This window comes from Sceloporus occidentalis, unplaced genomic scaffold (genome assembly GCF_023333645.1).
Source record: "Sceloporus occidentalis isolate IW3139 unplaced genomic scaffold, rSceOcc1.0.p SCAF_19, whole genome shotgun sequence".
NCBI classification, from domain to species: Eukaryota; Metazoa; Chordata; class Lepidosauria; order Squamata; family Phrynosomatidae; genus Sceloporus; species Sceloporus occidentalis.
Genome location: NW_028316999.1, coordinates 12,557,133 through 12,579,853, shown reverse-complemented (window position 1 = coordinate 12,579,853; position 22,721 = coordinate 12,557,133). Strand labels below are relative to the sequence as shown.

Sequence of the window (22,721 nt, the reverse complement as noted above, 5' to 3'; positions counted from 1 at the left end):
AATGGGTTTTAGATATTTGGACAGGGGCGCAATTTCAGTGCTTGCCATAGGCGCTATTTTCAGTAGATACGCCTCTGTCATGAGCGACAATCAGTGACACGAGGTTCAACAATCGGATGCATAAGACCGATTAGGTTACTAGAGTGTGCCAGGGTCTACAAGGTATGTAATGATGCTATGGCACACCATAAAGCCCACAAAACACAATAAGAAGGTGCTCAATTGATATGCTATAGTGACATTTAAGGATCCGCTTGGATACTGGTTGAACCACCGAAATTGATGGAAATTTTCTGATTAGGGCTGTTCCCTTGTGATTAGTTCATGATTGATAAAGTTTTATATAGTGCCATCATATTCCACAGCGCTTTACAATGGATGTTGTGTGAATGATTGATAAAATAATCAGACAGAGGATACTTCATACTAAGTGAGATTTATAAATCATTGTACTAGGTTCATATAAGTTACCCCTTCAAATCCTTTATGGCATGCTAGATAATTGTTCATGTTAGGACTGTAATTAGGTGATGATTAGGTAGTGAAAATGATTAAGAATTCCTGATGTTACATAAATCAGCATGACAGCTTTTCTTAGGGGCAGATTGTCCACTTAGCAGTACAACACCGGCCAAACAGCTATATAAACCAAACAGGTGGCCACTTAGGGGACTGATCTGCTTTGCCAAATAGTTGAGCACCAGGAGTACTGATAATCCAAAAAAAAGGGTAAAATACCAGATGTTTTGCAGTACCTTGCTGATAAAAAGGCTAATGTCTAAATACATTTATTGTATGCTTAAACTGGCAATCCCATACTATTACTATTATTCCATATTAGCAATTACAAAATAACTATTTTTCAGTGTTCAATATGCTATAAAGTCTCATGAAAGAGTAATATTTTCTTTGACCATTAAATACAATGCTGTATACAGAAAGAAAAAAAACACATTTGATTTTATTTAACCCCCCCCCCCCCCCAATAATGTTCCTGACCTGAAGGCTGCTTTTGGTTAACTTCCCTTACTTAGCAATGCTACTTAGCAATGCTAAAGATGTCTTGGCTGTCCAGCAAAATCATTTCCTGTATAAACTTTCATTAGTCAGAGCGTCATAGTATGGGTGATTAAGACTGAGCCAGTCTACTGTTTATCTTAGGCAGCATGATAAAAGTCAGTTTGAATACATACAAATGGCTAATATGTAGCCGTCTGAAAACATTATATTGTGCACAATATTTTTGAAAATGCATTTTAATCTGATACTAATGATGAAAAATAGTAGCAATTCCCCTCTGAGTAACCCAAATGACTGCCATTAAAAAAACAACTGAAAGCTAATGATAATTTAGTTTTGCTAATGTAACTCTAATGGATTTCTGAAAACCACTGCAACATCATATGATCCCTCATGTCTCTCTCTCATATATATATATATATATATATATATATATATATATTACAAAATATATTGGATTAGAAACTGCAAAACACTGAAACACTATTACCAGTCCTCCCAGAGTAATCGGTAAACATCAATACTTAAAAATAAAAAAAATAAAAAAAGACAATGATCTATGTTTAGTAAAGTTCTGGTGGAGTGGAGTATCTTTTGAGTACACCAGGCATGTTGCATTTGTGGTTAAGATAAGAATGTGAATCGAAACATGCAGAGAGACAGGAATAGTTGTTCCAAAGCAAGGAGGAAACTGCTTTTTGAGATACGTGGCCACATTGATCACTGCTGGTTCTTAAATATTGCATCAATTCAGGCATGGGGGAGGAAGATGAAGTCATAACTACCCACCATTCATGGCCAATACTGCTTTAAACGGGAACTACCGTCTTTGCAGAAGTTTGGATGACCAAATTACTTTGGCATAACATGTATATCTTGTGCTTTCTAATCCGTGTGCTGGGTTTTCTAGATACTTGGTTTGAAAAGGACCATTTTCTCACAGGCTCTGCAACAAAAGGTACATTTTCGTTAGCTGAAGTCCTCTCCTTTCTTCCCACACTAACAATGCTGGTCCAATTATCGGCAACCTTACAATAGGTGAGAGAAAACATAATGCAAATGCAAGAGACGTTCCCATGGTATAAGCATGAATTTGTGTACCCATCGTACCATTTATGCGAATAACATTACATGGCTTTATTTAGTGTAGAACCAGTTAGAGGAAAATGTTTCAGTTATTAAAGGGTTTTATGCTACCTGACATTTTAAAACAAATCAGAGAACTGCCATTCACCAATTCTTTAACTATGAATAGCCAACATCATCGGTTTCTCGGTCACTGCCAGTTCTCAGTGTGATACACGGTGTAAGTAGTGGATACAACATTGGAGGCAAAGGTCTTGTCCTTCTTCACCCTTAAACCATTTCATAAACTGCAACAAGTTAAAATTTTTGGGTCACATTAGCATCCTGCTTTACAAAGAACGTTGGTCTTGTTAGTGTTTGACGCATTGTGCTCATGTACACGTAGTCATCGTTGAATGGAATCCACAGAAAGCATCTCAGTTAATGAGACTTCAGATTAATTGGTGGCTGCCTTGTGTGCTCAGTCTGGGTCATCTGAATAAAAGAATGTTTTGTAAATGCGCAAGGCAAAAAAATCCAAGACACCATTTCTCATAACCCCAGATGAAGTGAAATATGTGAAAAAATGTCATTAGTACTCTAGACACCAACACCACTGTACCTAATGCATGGATATAATTTTTAATATAATAACAGGGTTTCATAGAGCACTAATTGTGATTCACTAAGCCAGATTGCAGGAAAGTTGAACATTTCCATTCCTTTTTATAGATTTAGTGGTATACGGAGATGACTTTAATTCTGTAAGATACATCAACCCATATTTATCCATTTTGCAAAGTTCCAAGATATGGAAATATACAGCAGTTCAAAGAAACGTCGAGTCACTGTTTTTATATCTACATTAATATGTTGCTTGTTTTTTTTATTGAGATTCATTACTGCATTTCTATACAACACGGTAAAAATGACCTTCCATATATAATAGCAATACAGCCAATCTTAAGATGAATTTCAGGCATCATACCCTAAGCAATGGCTAAGAACAATTAAATGTCACTTAGGTTCCAGGAAAGTAGATTATTATAGAAAGAAGTGTAACAATAAATTTCACTGATATTTCAAAAAAATAGTAGGAATAATGCAAGAATAAAATAATTTGTAATGTCAAGTTTGATAAAGGTGGTTTATGAAATGACATCTTATACACCAAACTTTATAATAGAAAAATACATCCGTAGGTAGTGCAGTCCATGAACATCAAGAGAGCGCTTCCAATGATAAAGAGAAAATTCTGCAGAGCATGTAAGATGCTTGGCTCTTAGGAAATAAAATTCCATGTGCTTATGTCCAACACGTCCAGGATTCTTCTACAGCTCGGCCTCCTGGGGAGAAAGGATTAAACAACTATAAGGCAACAAATCACGTAATATATTGGGTCTCTATAAAAAGAAAAAATATGATACAAAAAATTGAATTCAACATGCTCATTTCTTCTGGAGAAACTAAATGAGTTTGACTCAATTTTTTAGGGTCTTCACATATATCTCTCTACTGTGCCAGGTATCAACTCATTTGCATGTGTGGGCATGTTCTCCTTCTTTCAATAAAGATAACTAATTTTAGAAATAAAAAGATATAACGGGTTCTTTGATAAGTTTTTAAAAAATATTGTATTTTGGCCATTGACCTTGTTGCAGATCTGTTCCCTGGTTCCCTAATATGTTGCTGGGCTTTAGAGTTTACTAATGGAACTAGAAGGCACAGTTGCTTTGAAGCTATTATTAAAGACAGACTAAAGTTACTTAGGTTTGATTTAAAAAGGAATATATAGTTATAATAATCTAGTTTATTTTGGGGAGGGTGGTAGGATGGGAGGTAAACTCTAGACTACATACTTTAGATACTGAACGCCTCTACAAACTAATGACAGAAGATGCGGCTGTGGAGGGATGAACACGCAGTACCTTGGATGATGGCCTTGTTTTCAACCGTAAAAACGAGAAGACTGTATTGCTTTCCTTGGATTCAAAAAAGCAGTCATAATCCTGTTAAAAATAGTAAAAGACAATGAGCAGACACATAAACAATGCCTGTTACCACCAAAATAGAAAACAGTGCTCAGCCTTCCGTTATCAGTTCCATATGTCTGACCAGCAAGTCTTATACAGCGTGCCACCCAAAGCAGATGTAATAGTGAACTATTCTTCAAGGAATTTTCACTATTAACCCAAATTCTAAAATGTATTATTTCACACATTAAAGTGTTGCTTTATTTTTTATTTTAATTTTTTTAGAATCCCCGTGCACCTAAAGCTATCAAGATCACTTTTTGCTATATCCTTTGTTGTGCATGCCTATCTTTAGTGATATATATATATATATCAGATAGATAGATATATCTCATGATCTATTTATTTATATGCAGTTTATTGTGGAGAACAATCCTGTCCTTACAGAAACTCAGCAGTTAACTGTCCGTCTGCCAAGGGTGAAAACCAAGCATGTGTTTATAAGAACTCCTCCACTCCCTCCTGAAGAGATTCTTCTTCGCCCACTTAACATCTTCTCTGCTCATTTTTTATGGTTTGTACAGTAAAACAACCCAGAAAGCTTGTGTGTTAAAGTAATAATTTAGCCGCATGAAGCAAGTCAAAATAAATACTAACCTTTTATGACTATAATTTACATAAACACACTCTGCCCAGAATACTTTACAATTCCAGTGAAACTGCTTATTACAAAAGACTTCCCAATGCTAGATTATGTTGTAACGCTGCACATAGTTTCCCGAGGACCCAGGACATCTCACACGTTTATAGATGCTGTATGTATATCCCTTAGATTGTAAGCTCACAAGCCCTCAAAGCCTGTAACTCTATGTAAAAGTACCAGAAGGCTAGATGGCAAGCTCACGGGCAGGGTTCTTAACACTCGATGGGTCTGCGTAATTTGTTGGCACTTAATAAAATAATAATATATAATCTTCTCAGATTATGGTGCATATACACACTTAAAACAATATTATCACACCTTGGCGGATAACCCAATTCTTTTTTGTGCTTCTTATTCGGTCTCTTTCTACAAGTTCACTAGCACCTGGGGAATAATACAGGCCATGCCTTCAACAAATGCACATATCTAGAGGAATCATACTAGTACATTTGGAACTCAACCAAAGCATAAGTATCTAAATCTCATTCTTCTTCATAGTATGTAGTGAAGCCTTGCAACATGTCAGCACACTAATTTCATTATTTTATGAGGAGCCAACCTGGAGAACATTTTTCATACAAGACAAGAACTGGCTCTACAGGCAATAACACCACACTATGCATCTACACACAAAGTTTTACTTCACTTAGTATTAGATATAGCCTTACAACTTCTTGATTTCTCCTTTTTATAATAAATATAAAAGAAAGTGTGCTTTATAAGACCAGGCCACCTTCTTCCATTGCTCAGTGTTCCAGTTCTTATACTCACATGCCCATTGTAGGCACTTTCGGCAGTGGACAGGGGTCAGCATGGGCACCCTCACTGGCCTGGCTACGCAGCCCCACACGCAACAAACTGCGATGCACTGTGTGTTCTGACACTTTTCTATCAGAATCAGAATTAACTTATTCAGCAATCTGAGCTGCAGTAGCTCATCTGTTGGATTTGACCACACGGGCCAGCCTTCGCCCCCACGTGCATCAATGAGCCTTGGCTGCCCATGACCCTGTTGCTGGTTCACCGATTTTCCTTCCTTGGACCCCTTTGTAAGGTACTGACCACTGCAGACCCAGAACACCCGACAAGAGCTGCAGTATTGGAGATTCTGGGACCCAGTCGTCTAGCCATCACAATTTGGCTCCTGTCAAAGTCACTCATATCTTTACGCTGGTCAATATTTCCTGCTTCTTACACATCAATTTTGAGGATGAAAGATTCACTTGCTGCCTAATATATCCCACCTAGTGAGTGGTGCCATGATAACAAAATTATCAGGGCTATTGACTTAACCTGTCAGTGGTCATAACGTTATGGCTTATGGGTGTATATCATCAGTAGGTACCTAGCAATGTGTGCGATGTAGGCAGAAGGAAACTTTAATATAAGTTTTGCGTGGGTATTCCTTAGTCCCTGTTTTCCTAGTGGGTTGCAATAAATCCAGTGTTTGCTTTTCTTAGCTGGTCTTAGGACACCAGGGAGAATTACTAGACTCAGCAAATATAAGAAGCAACATGCCACAATGGAGCGACAAATACATGAACACTTTGCTACTCCTGCAACAATGCTTGACTTGCATAAGGATGTTTGAGGCCACTAGCGGTATCCATATTTACAGAATTACATGTGATACAATCGGGTGCCATGTTCTAGAGGCTTCCAGGTCAAGAGGGCTAGCTTCTCAAATAGTAGAGGATCACGGGTAGACTATTACTCGCATAAAATACTGAAACAAACTATAAAGTTACTACCTAGAAAACAAACATTAAATGCATATTCCTTACAACCATGGGACAAGAAAAAAAAAGAACCAACAAGTATGGGGTTAGAGTCCAAAGCACTGCAGGAGTTACTACACTTTACATTCCATTCATCCAAAGCAAGAAGTACCGTATTTGCTCGATTATAAGACGAGGTTTTTTTCAGAGCAAATGCTCTGAAAAATACCCCTCGTCTTCTAATCGGGGTCGTCTTCTAATCAGACCTCAAATAGAGTCTGATTAGGAGACTAAGATCCAGATCCCCCGCACCGCTGCAGGGGACCTGGATCCTCCTGTCTCACCCCCCCCCCCCCCCATCATACACACACTTACCGGTGCTTCCTGCTGTATTGCCGGGGCAGCGGGTTGACGTCTACGCGATCCGCGTAGACAACGTCCGCTGCAGCCGGAAGGAGGTGTGGCTAGCAGCGGGGGTTGTCTGCGTCCGTCGCGCAAACCTTCCCCGACTGTCAGAGATCAGAGTTCCCCGCACCGGTGCGGGGAACTCTGATCTCTGACAGCCGGGGAAAGTATACGCGACGGACGCAGACAAACCCCCGCTGCCAACTCCACCTCCTTCCGGCTGCAGCAGAAGGCGACGTCAACCCGCTGCCCCGGCTGGAAGCACCGGTAAGAGAGGGCTGAGAGGGGAGGGGAGGGGAGAGTGTGTGTGTGTTAGTTAAATGGGGGTATAGGGTGTGTGTGTGTGTGTGTGTGTGTGTGTTAAATGGGGGCATAGGGCATTTCTGGAGTGGCGTTAAGGGGGCATTTAATAGAGCACTCTGCCTCCTGAAATGCCTTATACACCTATATGCCACTCTGCCCCATAATATGCATTTTAACCCCCTAAATGCCAGAGTGGCATATAGGGGTATAAGGCATTTCTGGAGGCAGAGTGCTCTATACAATGCCTTTTAACTCCCTTAATGCCACTCTGCCTCCTGAAATGCCTTATACCTCCCTATATGCCACTCTGCCCCATAATATGCATTTTAACCCCCTAAATGCCAGAATGGGATATAGGGGTATAAGGCATTTCTGGAGGCAGAGTGGCATATAGGGGTATAAGGCATTTCTGGAGGCAGAGTGGCACATAGGGGGTCAAAAGGCATACCATGGGGCACAGTGGCATATAGAGGGTTAAAAGGCATATCATGGGCCACAGTGCCATATTGGAGTGGCAAGCCTGGGGGCAGATGTGCGTAACTGGGGGACAGGTTGGAAAATACAAGAAATAAAAACAAAAAAAATATTTTTCTCAATCATAGCTTTTATTAAAAAAAATAGTTTACATGAATTAACATTTACTGGTAAAACTTTTTTCCTTTAGGGTCGTCTTATATTCAGGCTTTTTCTTTTTTTCCTAAGTTAATATTCAGATTTTGGGGGGTCGTCTTATAATCAGGGTCGTCTTATAATCGAGCAAATACGGTAATTCTAGATTGTTTCCAGCACAGGGCACACATATGTAGCCTTTGCCTGCCTAAGTGTGATGCTAAGAGAATATGACAGACTGCATACTGGGGAGCTGGGCGACTGAACTAATAGCAGGAAATAAGGTAAGCTCAATTAACGTTTCTGTTTGACGAGAGCGATGAGTCAGCCGTCTCTGTGGTGGATTTGCACAGTCTGTCCTGTCCTCTGCATATTTGATTACTAACACACGGGGCTCACAATAGAGGTCGGGAAAGAAACAGTGGCATATTGTAGCTTTTATTAATTGCACAAAAACAATCTTTCCTTCCACAACACTGAAAAAGCACGCAGCAGATGAAAACATCGAAATAAAAAGGTTTTTCCCTTCTGATCAAGAGCCTGATAATTATTTGAACCCCCCCCCAAAAAAAAATTTTTTTTATAAACACACACACGATATAAATGCAGGGATTAACGGCACTAACATCTACTTTGCCGTTATAACTGGCATGGTCATAAAATTTAAAGGTATATTTACTGTATATATTTACTGGTTGCTATGGTAACTGCACAACTTTAATCCCTTCATCAGAATAGTTTACCCCCCCTTGAGTTTGATGAACTATAAAAGATCTTATAAAGGCAAACTCTTGCAAGTTTCCCGGGTGAAAAAGACCGAGCTGCCCTTTGCAGAGGTAATATGGCGAGATTAATATTTTATTAGTGATAGTAATCAAGCATTTATTGGGCTAATTCCCTTTGTCTTATGCTAAAACAAGCAGATAATGCATCTTTTAACAAACTACATTGTTCCATTAGAATTTAAAAAGCTGTTTATTTATTTCCTAAGGCATGAAAAAGTTTAAGCGAGGTGACTGTAGTTTAGTTTCTGTAGCCAGAGCGTTTATTTTCTTGATTTTTTTTCCCCAACTCAAAATTTTATATCTCTTGAACACGCTCAATGGTAATTACTCTAAGTTTTAATAGTATAGAAGAATATGCAAACTCCTGATTCTGCCTTTCTCTTCAAAATAGGATTTTTCTGGATTTAAAATTTCCAGATTAATAATGTAGTACATTAGTGGAGCTTTTAGATCAATTAATTAATAAAAAGTTATTTTTTTCATCATTTAAACTCTTTCCTGCCTTGGTATCTGTTTATTAGTTACAAAGTTTTCTTAGCTATGAAAAGTAAAAAGTGACTCTTATTTTCTGCTCTACCAGCCTTAATCAGGGTTATGTATTAGGATATATATGATACATATTTGTATTAGTATCAAAAATTATTTGTGTAACACGCAAAAATACTAATGGCATTAATATCACATTTCAACATTTCTCTGTTCCAGGACTTATCAGGAGAGAACACATTGGGCATCATTGGACCGTACACAGAAACAAAATAACCAAACCCTACAGGGATTCTGTTTCCCGACTGCTGTTTAAATACATATTGGAGTTCATGTTAATCAATATTAATTAGGAGGAGAGAATGGGGAAGGGAGAAAATATTTTGAGAAGTATTTTGGAAGTATACCAAAAACGAGGTGCTATGTGCGTTCTTCTACAGAGTAAGTAATAAGCCAGTGCTTTTTTTCGTTAGATTTCCAGCCAACCTTTGACACAATTCTTCAAGTACGAAACACCTAGGTAACAGCCAATAATGTTCTATTAAAGTAATCTGCTTTACCCCGTTTGGTTCACACTGTGCTCAAATAAAGGAAGGCGTAAATTTTGTACATTGGTTAGAGAGACACAATCATTTGGAATAAGAGGATTAAAGGAAATCATAAACTAGGGTGAGTTGCTTGGCGAGTATAACCATATACAAGCCTATATTTATAAATCATACAACATAAAATATTAATCACACAAGATTTCTAGTGTATTTTACAATGCTATGATACAACTAATGTTCATGTTTTTAATCATTAAACTTTACATATAGAAAGATAATAATAATACATCACACCTCTTTAAAAATCATGAAGAAATGTGGGTTATTTGCCAAACCGAGTTTCCTGGTGAGTGGCGGCGAGATTAAATATTTTAGGATATCAATTTAACAGATTTAGCTATGTATTACTTGAAAAGCTCTCACAAAGAAGAAAACAATTTCCGTAACAATTTAAACATCTGGAGTGTGTAAAGTTGAAAGGGTTAAGCAACTACCGTAAACTGTACTGTAAACTTCACATGGAACGGAAACTGAACACTTTAAAGATTCAAGAAACATGTGTATTAAAATACCACATCCCACTAAGGGATTATAAGACATTCTTACCCCACAGTAGGTATCTCCATTATATATCTGTGGGGGCAAGGGGTTGCCTTGATCCGGCCACTTATCCTTAGGAATGTTTTTGTACATCCATTGTCTCTGATCCTCTAACATAGTAATGTCCACTTCTTCATACTCAATCTTGTTGGCTTCCAGAAACTGCAGAATATCCTGCTGCCTCTTCTTGATCTGTAATTGGGGAAAAAAATAATTAAAATAATAACTTAATCAATCTATCACCAATAAAAGAAAGTTGTATTTACAAAAAGAAAACTGGTTACTTGTTACCATATTAGGTTATAGAAATGCTATGAAAATGGAACACACAAATTTTTATATGAAGATTCCAAAGTGGCTCACGAGACAGCTGGAGAAGACCAGGCCTGCCATAGTCCACTTTCTTCTAAAGCCTGTGTCATCTTGCCTTTGCTCACCTCATACCTTGAGCACAAATTTAATTCTTTTAAGGGGTTTTAAGAAGGAAGATTAGTATGTGTGTACAGTAGCACCTGGGACATAAATCCATGATTTGCGTTAGGGTTCCTTCAACATATCATTTGAGTCAGCCATTGAGTTATGATACTACCTTACAAGTATCAAGTGCTGTACATGTGTAATTAGATTACAAAATCTAGAAGTACATATTAAACTACCCTGTTTTGTAGTAATTATATGTTGGCTGGTATCCATAAAATGATGTTATACTTATATTCATACCATTTACACAGGCTGGATGCAGTGTATGCAAATTCTACATACTGTAGGGCACCATGTATGACTCCAATGGATGGAGGGGGGCGAATCAGATGGATTCTCCATGCGTTTGCAAGTGGGAAATAGGTTAATTTGTTATGCGCATTAAACATATTGGGAGCAACGGACCCAGGCAATGACAATCACTTTCTATTTTGACAGGGTAGGATAACTCATACTCTAGCACATTTACTAAGAATCTGAATAGGCTATTTCCACCGATAATAAGAAAAACACTGGTGCAATGTAAGATATATGATTGTTTCTCAATCAGTAAGTTACATGTGGTTGTAAGGGCTAAATCAATAACTTCCAAATAGAACTTGAAATAAAAACATGAAAACCAAATGATTGGAATAAACAGGCCGTGGCCTTTTATTTAGCTTAAACATAATTTCCAAATGAACCAACTTGAAATAACATATACCACAAAACTCTTGGCCTAAACCCAGAGTTTTAAACAACTTTATAACTTAAACCAAGCCAACCGCCCTTAAGCCAGAAGACCAACTAACAGGTTACCAGTACACCCTCTACATACAAACAGATGATGGGACGGTGGCTGTTCACCTTTACCAACTATTTTCAGCGTGTTTGGCAGATACAGCCAAATGTTATATTTTTACTGCAAGTCAACTTCGGCCATGAGACCCCTGTGTGCACGCACATTGTTTTCAATTGGGGAACTTTCCCTTTAAGCAGCCAATCAGTGGACCAAAGATGAGAGGCTACTGCTCTGTAGCTGCAGCTTCTCCCTAAGGTATGCACCTCTTAAATAATGCTTTAATGTTTAATATGCATTTTTCTTTATTGTCAGGGACAATACACTTTCCCTTTAATTGTTATTTTATATCTCAAATATTTTAAAATATGGACACTGTGGATTGATAGTCATGCCCTCCATGCTACCCTCCCCCAAATAATTTTTTGTTTCCACTCTTCTTACCAAACACTATTTGATAAATGAATACAGCGTTTCATGCTATTGCACTTTGATATTTAATAATACCTATAAAGTGCAATTCCGTAATTATTTTTTTTAAATGCTAATTTTCATCAAGAGAAACTCCTGTACATGTGATGATTTGTACCAACTATTTATTACTAATGCAAAGTAAGACAAAATCAATATATGACTTAGCAAGGATCTACGTTGGATAATAGCAGACCATATAGCATCTGCCTGCTGAAACAGCAGATTGACATTTTTTTTTTTTTTTTTTTTTTATTAAACAAACTAACAAACAGAAAAAGTGACTAAAAATACAATTTACGTCTAGATAAATACAATACAACATTTTAGACAAAGAAAGTCCAATGTTACTGATACAGTACTTATTATAGATTCCCTAAAAAGAAAAGAAAAAAAAAAAAAAAGAAAAAAAAAATTAAACATAAAAACCGGTCTGGTTGGAGATGAAAACGTGGAGGAGACTAATATAATTAAACTTATATTTTAAAGAGAGGTAAGTCTAATTACTGATCGTCGGATGCCTGAAATAGATAGAAACGTTATTTTAAGATGAAAGACATAGGGGAAACTAAAGATAGTAAACTGACGTTAAAAAAAAAATAAAAAAAAAAAAAAAAAAATGTCTAAGTGCTGATCATCTGGTGTCTAAATTCGATGGAAACATTATTTGAAGGCATTTATCCCAAATCATAGTTTTCTTGAAATTAGGTAAATAAAGTCGGGAAACTTCCCTTTCCATTGTAAGTTGGAATTTCAGTTGGTTTTCCACCTGTGCCCAGATAAATTCAGTATCTTGTTTCCATTGTTTCGCTATTATTCTCTTAACTGATAAAATGAGGTGTATTGTTAAATTAAGCTGAACAGCGGACAAAGTCGGCCAGCCTAGATGTAACAAGAGTGAGGCAGGGGAGTTAGGTATTACTATATTAGCCTCTCTTTTTAAACAGTCAAGGGTCTTTCGCCAAAGTTTAATAACTTTTGGACAGGACCACCAGATATGAAGGTAGGATCCCTCCATCGATCCACACCTCCAACAAAATCTAGATGTAGTATGATAAATATCCGCGACCCTAGTCGGAACCATATACCATCTATATACAACCTTAAACTGTGTCTCCAATAGGGATAGATCATGCACCCTAGATGACAATCTTCTAAACGCACTTAACCAATCCTCAATTGGAAGTGCGCAATATAGATCTTTTTCCCATCTGACGATATATGAGTTTATTGGGTTCTCTCCTTCTCTAAATCTTATTGCTTCCACACATTTAGAGTATAATTTTATTGAATGTTTAAGGTTAAATATAAATGACAATTTATGGAGGTCCTCTCTCTGAATAGATAGAACATGTTTATAAATAAAATTCTTAATTCGCAAATAAGTAAATATGGGTGTTTTCGCTGGCTGGTATTTCTCATTAAGAGTATGCAAAGATATTATTTGTCCCTGCGAAACCAGGTCACCTATCTTTTGCAACCCAGCGACTCTCAGCTGATGTAAAGAGATATCTTCAATGGATGCTTCCAATAAACTTATATCTAATGATTCTAATAATTTATTTTTAATTCCCAATCTCTTTTTAATGCTCATCCATTCTGTTAGAATATTTTCCAAAATGGTATTTTTACCTTTAATTTGCGATTTAGTTGTTCTGTCTTTCGTGGACCAAATTAGTTGGTTTAACTTGTTACTATCTAAGGCTTTTTGTTCTATTTTATACCAGATTTCCTCTTTAGAAAAATTCTGGTATGTTCTACAAATGTGAAATAGTATACTGGCTTCGTAGTATATTTTTATCATGGGGAATCCCATCCCGCCATCTCTAGTACGGAGACCCAGAAGGCTAGCCTTAACTCTCGGAGTTTTGCCTCTCCACACAAAATTGCTAAAACTTGCGTGGATCATTGTAAGCCAACTTTGTGGAAATTTTAAGGGGAGCATGCGAAATAAGTAAATCCATTTTGGCAATAAATAAGATCTAATAGCATTCACTCTACCCCACCACGATAATTCCACCTTCTTCCAGTCTTTTAATAATTGATTCGAGAGTCTTAAAAGGCGGAGAAAATTCTTCGCAACTGTTTCTTCTATTTTTTCCGGTATGCAGATCCCTAAATATTCAAATTCGTTAATTCTACTTGTTATTGAGAAGCTATCGTAAAGAGTCTTCAGTGTTGCATCGTCTAAGTTTTTAGCCTGAAAAATCGTTTTGTCCAGGTTTAACTTATAATTTGAAACTCTACTAAATGCGTCCACTTCTTGAAAAAAATAACTCATAGAATTTATCGGGTTAGATAGAGAAACGACAACATCATCTGCATACAGCATAATCTTATAATCTTGATCGTTAATTTTAAGGCCTGAAATGTGACCATTATTTCTAACTCTATTGGCAAATGGCTCCAAAGAAAGAATATAGAGTATAGGTGAGAGTGGGCAACCCTGACGGGTGCCGTTCTCGAGATCAAACCAATTTGAACACAGCCCTGGTCCCACAACTCGGGCACTAGGATTAGTATATAGGGCTGAAATAGCATTGTATATCCATCCCTTTAACCCAAATGATCTCAAAGATACTTTTAGGTACTCCCAACTGACCCTGTCAAACGCCTTCTCAGCGTCTAATGAGAGGGTCAGTAGGGGGAACCTTGTCTTTTCTGCAAAGTCCAGAGCATCTATTAATCTTCTAATATTATTTATAGAATCTCGAGCGGGGACAAAGCCCACCTGATCGGGATGGATTAAAGTGTTTAAGATAGGTTTTAATCTTTCCGCCAAAATTGCCGAGAACAGTTTAATGTCAACATTAATTAGAGAAATGGGTCGGTAACTTTTTAAATCCTCCAACTTCTTATCTTTTTTTAATATAGGTAAGATATTAGCTTGTAGTAATTCTTTAGGGCACAATCCTGTCATCGCTATTTCTTCGTAGACACCCATTAGTACATTTATTATATCGGACTTAAAGATTTTATAAAATAAATTAGTGAATCCATCTGGGCCGGGGGCTTTCTGTTTGACTAGCTTATCTAATACTTTACTTAATTCTGCTTTCTCTATAGGTTTGTTTAACAGATCACATGTTGACTCTGATATGGCTGATAAATTTGCCGATTTTAAATATTGCTCGATGTCCTCCTCTCTTGCTCCCTTAGGGATACTATATAATGTTCGATAAAAAGCTCTAAAGCTCTCCGATATATCCTGAGGGTTCCTGTATACATTATTCTCTATCACAATCTTTATTATTCTTTCTTTGGCCCTTTTCTTTTTCAATAAATTGCTCATTAATTTATCTGCTCTATTACCTTTCTGATAGAATTTCAATCTTAATTTTTCCATATAATATTTTGTCTTCTCTATTTCTTTTTGATTTATTTTTTCCCTGAGGGACTGCAATTCCTTTTTGTGTTCTACCGTAGGGTCTATTTTGTTTTTTTTTGCTACTTTATAATAGGCCAAATATAACTCATTCATAGGTAGATTATTTGATGATCTCATTTGTTTTTTAATTTTAATCATGAGACCCCTCATATATGCCTTGTAGGCACACCATCTTATAGACTGAGACGTTTGATCTATTTTATTCTCTTGAAAAAACTAATTTGTCATCTTTGAAATATAATGTCTATTTTCCTCAGAATACAAGATGGTGTCGTCCAAACGCCAAGTAGTACACGGAGGAGAAACCCATTTTTCCTTTAACTCAAAGAGAATAATACTGTGGTCTGACCAACAGTTCTCCCGCAGCAAAATATTTAATAATACATTAAGTGATTTTTGATCACCAAAGATGTAGTCAATCCTAGAAAACGTATTGTGGACTTTTGAAAAGTGTGTGTAGTCCCTTAAGGTAGGATTTTTAACTCTCCAAAGATCAAATAAATTTGCCCTATTGATTATACCACAGAAAGCTTTGGCTCTTTTTACAAGACTTCTATTAATTATTTTGCCTTTGCCTATTTCTTTATCCAACTGTTCGTCTATAATACAATTAAAGTCTCCTGCTATGATAAGTATCCCTGTCTTTACTTTATCTATTTTGTCTAAAATATTTTGCAAAAAAACCAAAAGGTGACCCGTTTGGAACATAAATATTTGCCAGAGTATAATTAACCTCATTTATTTTGCCCAGCCAGATTAAATATCGACCTTCTGTATCTTGATCTACAAAATTTGTACATATATTTAATTTATTGGAAAAGGTAATCGCAACTCCCCTTTTTTTGTTTTCTCTCATCGATGCGTGGAAGATATGTGGATATAGAGTACCTCCCCATCTTATTTTGTCTTTAGAACGCCAGTGAGTTTCCTGAAAAAAAGCTATATCAATTTTCTCTTTCTGGAGACAGGCATATACTCTATTACGTTTTAGAGGGGAGTTCAGCCCTTGGGTATTAGCCGATATGCATTTAATTGCCATCAGTATATCAGAATTTAAATCTAACTTTCGGCCGGCTAAACCCGTTGGCCAATTTCGCCTCTTTTTTTACCATAGACTACCTTAATACTTTTGTCTAACGCCACGCTTGCAACTCCAACCTGATAATTTACAGAAAAACACTTAAATAAATCCAAAAATGTAAAGAATAATTGCAACATGTCTAACATTACATATAGACATTTGAGTAAAACTAAAAAAGTAAGTTTCCTCAACAACACAAATACATACATATGTATCTCTAGGATATTGTCAAAAATATCGGAATACATCCTTAAGTTCTAATTGAACCAATAAGGGGGAGTACTTTGGGGGGCTATATGATGTTATAGGTTATGGTGGCCGGATAGAGAAAGAGAGAAAAAAGAAAAAGAAAAAGAAAAAGAAAAAGAAAAAAAAAAAAATAAAAAAATAAAAAATAAAAAAATAAATATATGGTCAGACTTTGGCGTAAACATGAAAGCACAGATTCACCCTGCCTTGTATCAATGGTTCAGGCTGGTGGTGGTGGTGTAATAGTGTGGGAGACATTTTCTTGGAACACTTTGGGTCCATTAGTACCAATTGAGCATTGTTTAAACGCAACAGCGTACCTGAGTATTGTTGCTGACCATATCCATCTCCTTATGACGACAGTGTACCCATCTTCTGATGGCTACTTTCAGCAGGATAATGCACCATGTCACAAAGCTCACATCATCTCAAACTTAGTTTACTGTACTCCAAAGGCCTCCACAGTCACCAGATCTCAATCCAATAGAGCACATCATACATGTGCAGCCGACCAATGTGCAGCAACTGCGTGATGCCATCATGCCCATATGGATCAAAATCTCTGAGGAATGTTTGCAACACCTTGTGGAAATTATGCCACAAAGAATGAAGGCAGTTCTGAAGGCAAAAGGGGTTCCAGCCCGGTACTAGCTAGGTGTAACTAATAAAGTGGCAAGTGAGTGTAGAATTAAAAGAGCTATAAAGGAAGTTAGAAAACACAACGTTCGGCTACAATACTAGTATGTTTCTAAAAGAGATTTTAAAGAGAAAAAAAAAATGTCTGGCTTATTTGCAGCTTCTAAACTATGCAATACAAAGCATCAAAACCAGATTTGTTTCTGGGGAAAAAACTATTGTTAAAATGTGATTCACTGGTGGTCTTACAATACTTTCCATAAAGCACCACTGCCAACAATCTACTTAGGACTCTTAGAATTTGGCATTTTAAAGATCTAAGTAAAGAAAGAGTGCTTCTTCCATCTAGTTGTTTATGATAGCTCTTAACGGGGAACTCCTACCTAACTTTTGCATCCTTAAGTTATTTCCATAAATATTTAATATGTCACATTATACATATCATATAAAGTTAACTCAATATTTATTTTTATGTTTGATGCAAACACTCATGTACCCATCATCATGTGCTATCTGCCAGCTTTTCTCAACTCAGAAAAGCATTGGAACACGGCATCACACGTGACACGGTTACGCAATCATCTATACATTTATACTGTCAAACATGCTTAAGCAAGCCACGTATTGTTGCAAAGCTAGTAAGATGAATCATATTGGCAACAATACTTTGGCTTTACGTAGGGCACTTCTGATGTTTACTCAAGCTAGTCCCACCACTTACTGTTCTAAGTCCGCTATAACAAAACCCTAGACTTACTCCAGGTTTATCTCGCTGGGGAAATAGGAACTAAGGAAGATTCACACAAAAGTGTATTCAGGTTTTCCTGCTCTTCTGCTTTAAGTAAAGAAAACAAACTTAGCACACATTGCTAAAGGCCCTATAGACAATATAAATATATCAAGAAACAAAACAATGTATGAAAAGAAATCTAAACCATTCATGACCACACACACAATCAAAGATGAAAAACTGCAGATAAGAATACAATTTTAACTACCGTATATGTTTGCTAGAATATTCTATAGACAAAAATGTTTTGGTACACATTAGTAAATCACAAGAATTTCAATGTTTAGCTTATAAACAAATATTTTAGCATACCTCGAAAGAAAAGCAGCCAACAGTTACTTTAGATATTTTAACCTCTTAAAGACCGGGGCTATTTTATTTTACAGGACCAGAGCATTTTTTGTGTTTTTTCCCTATGTCTTTTTTAAACCATATGGATATATTTTTTTGTAAATAAAATGTAGAAAAAAAACCATTTATTCACACTTTTACAGGTACAGAAATTATATACAGCTAGTATAAATGGGACCAATGCTATATTCGTATCTGCAGATGAAGTGCAGGCTACCTTCTCTTTCCTCCCCAAACATGGATCTTCATCAGATGTTATTTACATACCACTACAATATGGATATGTCTGCCTATAAATACTCCAATACTTTCCATATGTTGGCAGAATATAAATTGTTAGTGGCTTGGTTTTGTAATGAGCAGCAAGAAGTACCGTATTTGCTCGATTATAAGACGACCCCCCCCAAAATCAAAATATTAATTTAGGAAAAAAACAAAAAGCCTGAATATAAGACTACCCTATAGGAAAAAAGTTTTACTAGTAAATATTAATTCATGTAAACTCATTTTCATATTTAATAAAAGCTATGATTGAGAAAAATATATTTTTTTATTTCCTTTTATTTGCCAACCTGCCCCCCCCCGTTATGCACATCTGCCCCCAGGCTTGCCACTCTGCCCCCAGAAATGCCTTATATCCCCCTATTTGCCACTCTGCCCCATGATGTGCCTTTTAACCCTCTATATGCCACTCTGCCTCCAGAAATGTCTTATACCCTCCTATATGCCACTGTGCCCCATGATATGCCTTTTAACCCCCTATATGCCCCTCTGCCCCATGATATGCCTCATACCTATATCCCACTCTGGCATATAGGGGGTTAAAAGGCATATCATGGGGCACAGTGGCATATAGGGGGTTAAAATGAATTTCCGGAGGTGTGTATATATATAACTGCTAACAGCAATCACACTCCTATCAACCCAAGGCAGCCAGTACATGCTGGAACCTGGGGATGATAGTAATGCGATTACAGCCTTCCTTTGCCATGCTACCACCACCACCCCCCTTACACATCCATGCTATCACACACACACTCATTCACAAACATTTAAATACTCATTCATTCCATTAATCACACATACTTCACACATTAATCACAAAAACCCTCCCCCACCCCTTTACCTGAACTGCAGATCTCCCACTCGCAGACTCTGCAGGGGCCCGGCTGTGCGAGCAACTTCTCTGGCCCCGCCCCCAGAGGAAGGAGGGGGGAGGCAGAGTTATGTGAGGACGCTGCTAGCTTCCTGTTCTCCTGCTGCTAATAGCTGAGACGCTGCTCGCGACCAAAGCCCGGTAAGCAGCCTGGCCCCAGCAGAATGAGGTCTGATTAGAAGACGACTTCGATTATAAGACGAGGGGTATTTTTCAGAGCATTTGCTCTGGAAAAAACCTCGTCTTATAATCGAGCAAATACAGTAATACACAAATGTTCTTTTACCGACTTATTATTCCTAGCACCGTCAAATGTCTAAACCTTTCACCAAAATAATGATTTAATAATGTAAAATGTGTCATGTGACACAAAAACAGTCATTCATAGGTTCTTGCCATAGAAATTGAAAAAGCTTTTAAGTTGTGCTGCTTTTTATCTAATTTAACCTTTAAAGGAAAGAATACAATGACATATTTACTAAGAATATATTTGCATAACATACTAGATTGATGGTGCAATTATTAAATAATCTAAATAGAAAAATGTCAATGTTGTTACTCGACTGCTTACTTTTATATTCTTAACGCGCAAAAACAAAAAAAATACTTAGCTTGGGACAGAAGCTGCAACTCTGCAGCTGCCTGTCTCCTCATCGTGATCTGATGATTCTTACCACTGATTGGCTGTTTGAAGCAGCCAACCACCATCAGGAAAGCTCTGCCATTGAAACCAAAGCAAGTGCAAGGAGGTCTCTTTAGCCCAAACACATCTGCACAGAAAATAGCTAAGGGGTGAACAAAAGCATATGGTGGCTTGCGGAAAACCCTCCGCATGCAAATGCAAGGGGGGGCTCAACATAATTTTAAAGGGATCATCAGTAATCATATGCATTAAAGTGCATACAAGGGCTTTCGTGTGCCTTTATAATAAACCAGCATTACACCTGCGAAGGAAGAAAAGTAGCACTTGTTGTCCCCGTAAAGTTAAAGTAACTCTTTGACAAATGGTGCATCTTCTCCAGTCATTGGGAACAACCATTTTCCACGTCATTTACAGAAGTGTAGCCACTTAATAATGTTGATTCTATTATAATTTAGATAATATTGATTTATGTAAAGCCATCATATTCTCTAGTACTGTACAACAGGTAAACATAAGTACACAACAATGTGAACTCAAAGAAGCAAAAAGGTGAGGAGGGCTCTGCTCAAAGGAGCTTACAATCGAACAAACGTCCTGTTATTTCATAGACTTCAAGTATGGTTACTACAGAACTAGGGTGTATTTTCTTGACTTACACCACGTTTCTGTAATATATTTTGCAAACGATAATAAAGTGAATGTATTCCCAGAAATGCAAAAAGGTAGACAAGAATAAATTATTAAAGAGAAGAAACGGACACTTTCATATCAGCAAGACTCTTGAGGATCCCCCTTCTCTAACAGCAACATGTTTAATGTGCAAACGTACCATGAGAAAGTATGAAAACCTGAGGAATGATTGCGATAAGCATAGAGGAACATTTTCCACATCGGTATCCCACCACAGTGCAGTCGTCAATGTTACATTGGATGTAATGGAGCTTATTCACTTGAGGGGCAGTGTCCAAGAGAGTTTGTAGAAGAAACGTGGCTTTTAACTCTCTGACTTCACTATCATGGCAAGTTTCTCAAATGAGAAGGACTGAACAGGTCCTGTATAAATGCATAATTTAATAGGAGAGAAGAAATCTAACTATGCATTATACAAGGCCAGCCAAGCTCTTGCTGCAGAAGACACTTACTGGGGTTGGACCTTGTATAGTGAAGTCAAAGAGCTCAAAGCAAACCCATTAAAAGAACAAAATGAAAAGAGAAAGGCGAGACTTTCTCGGGAAACATGGTTATCATTGAGAGCACAGCTTAGTTGTCATTTGCAGTTGGCCGAGTTCCAGAATCCTTAGTATGACATCAGTTTTTAGGCAGGTAGTGTGAGGTTTGAAGGCATATGTTAATGATGTTCATATGCTAGGAGATCATTCCCATCTGGGTCATTTTTACTTCTAATGAATATCATTCTTGATTCACTGGTCAATAATTGATAACATCCTATTTTAAGTCATATTAAAAAAAAAAGTAATTTTTTTTTTTAAAACAAATCATGTTTTTCTTTTAGCATTTATCAACTAGATGCTATGGTTCAGTTGCTGTAATCAAAAATTTGTGGGTTTTTTTTGTTGTTGCTGAAATACAACTGTCCTGTCAACTCGCCCTTTAGTGAATAGACCCCAATGTTTAATGTCACAACTCTGTCAGTACAAAGCACAACTACCACTAGCAACCAGGGATGTGTAGACATGCCTGTACTTCTCATTGTCTGCTGTTGGAATTTATGATTTGCATTCGCTTTGTGAATAATTTGCATTGTATTACCTGATACCCCATCACCTATACTAAACCTGTTTGCATAGTAAACACACACACACAACCCATCCCATCATTAACACTAACACTACAAGGAAGTATTCACTAAGCTCCACTGAGAAACCTCAGTACACCCTGCCCAGGTACACACAGAAGGGCTGATGAATCATGGCCATGCTTCCCTATTGACTCGATCCTCAACCTTGTCCGTTGAACCCTTTAAGTAAGCTATCCAACGCTGTCCTGAAACCAATATTGGGACACACTGATCGGTATGAGCGCCATCAACAGCTTTTAACAACTGTCCCCTCTCAATAACAGCATAACGCAGGATAGGCGTGATAGGAGTAAAGACAGTGGGGAGTAAAGAAACTAATGTGAACATTGACTTGATGAGTGTTTTAAGGCAAACGTATTACTCACCGTCACCGAGCTAGAAGAAGATGCTGTGAACACCCGAATGACCATCGTTGCCCTTTCTGCCTACCGGGCAAGGATAGGAGATCCTGCTCTGTGCTGCCCCTGCAGCAGGTGTGACAGCTGGGATCTGCTTATCTTCTACCCAAGGGATGAAGCCAGATTACCCAGCGCAACCCTGCCTATGTCTATCAGCACCACTCAATGAGTTCCCACTCTCGGGAGCCGGTACTCAGGCACTCCGGCACTAACACATAACCTAAGTCTACGCACCGAGCTGCCTCCTCCAGCTCCGCCCAAACACA

General features: G+C 37.5%; 1 protein-coding gene across 1 annotated transcript; it reads right to left on the bottom strand.

Annotated features, from left to right (window-relative positions):
- Positions 1 to 3,416: 3,416 nt before the first annotated feature.
- Positions 3,417 to 22,467, bottom strand: LOC149302445 (SH3 domain-binding glutamic acid-rich-like protein 2-A). The gene is made up of 6 exons (XM_089482537.1): positions 22,423 to 22,467; positions 17,132 to 17,244; positions 12,366 to 12,405; positions 10,222 to 10,407; positions 4,014 to 4,094; positions 3,417 to 3,488 (listed from the first exon to the last, which is right to left on the bottom strand). Exons 1-6 carry the CDS (start codon positions 22,465 to 22,467, stop codon positions 3,417 to 3,419), a joined length of 537 nt encoding a protein of 178 aa, XP_089338663.1.
- Positions 22,468 to 22,721: the final 254 nt, after the last annotated feature.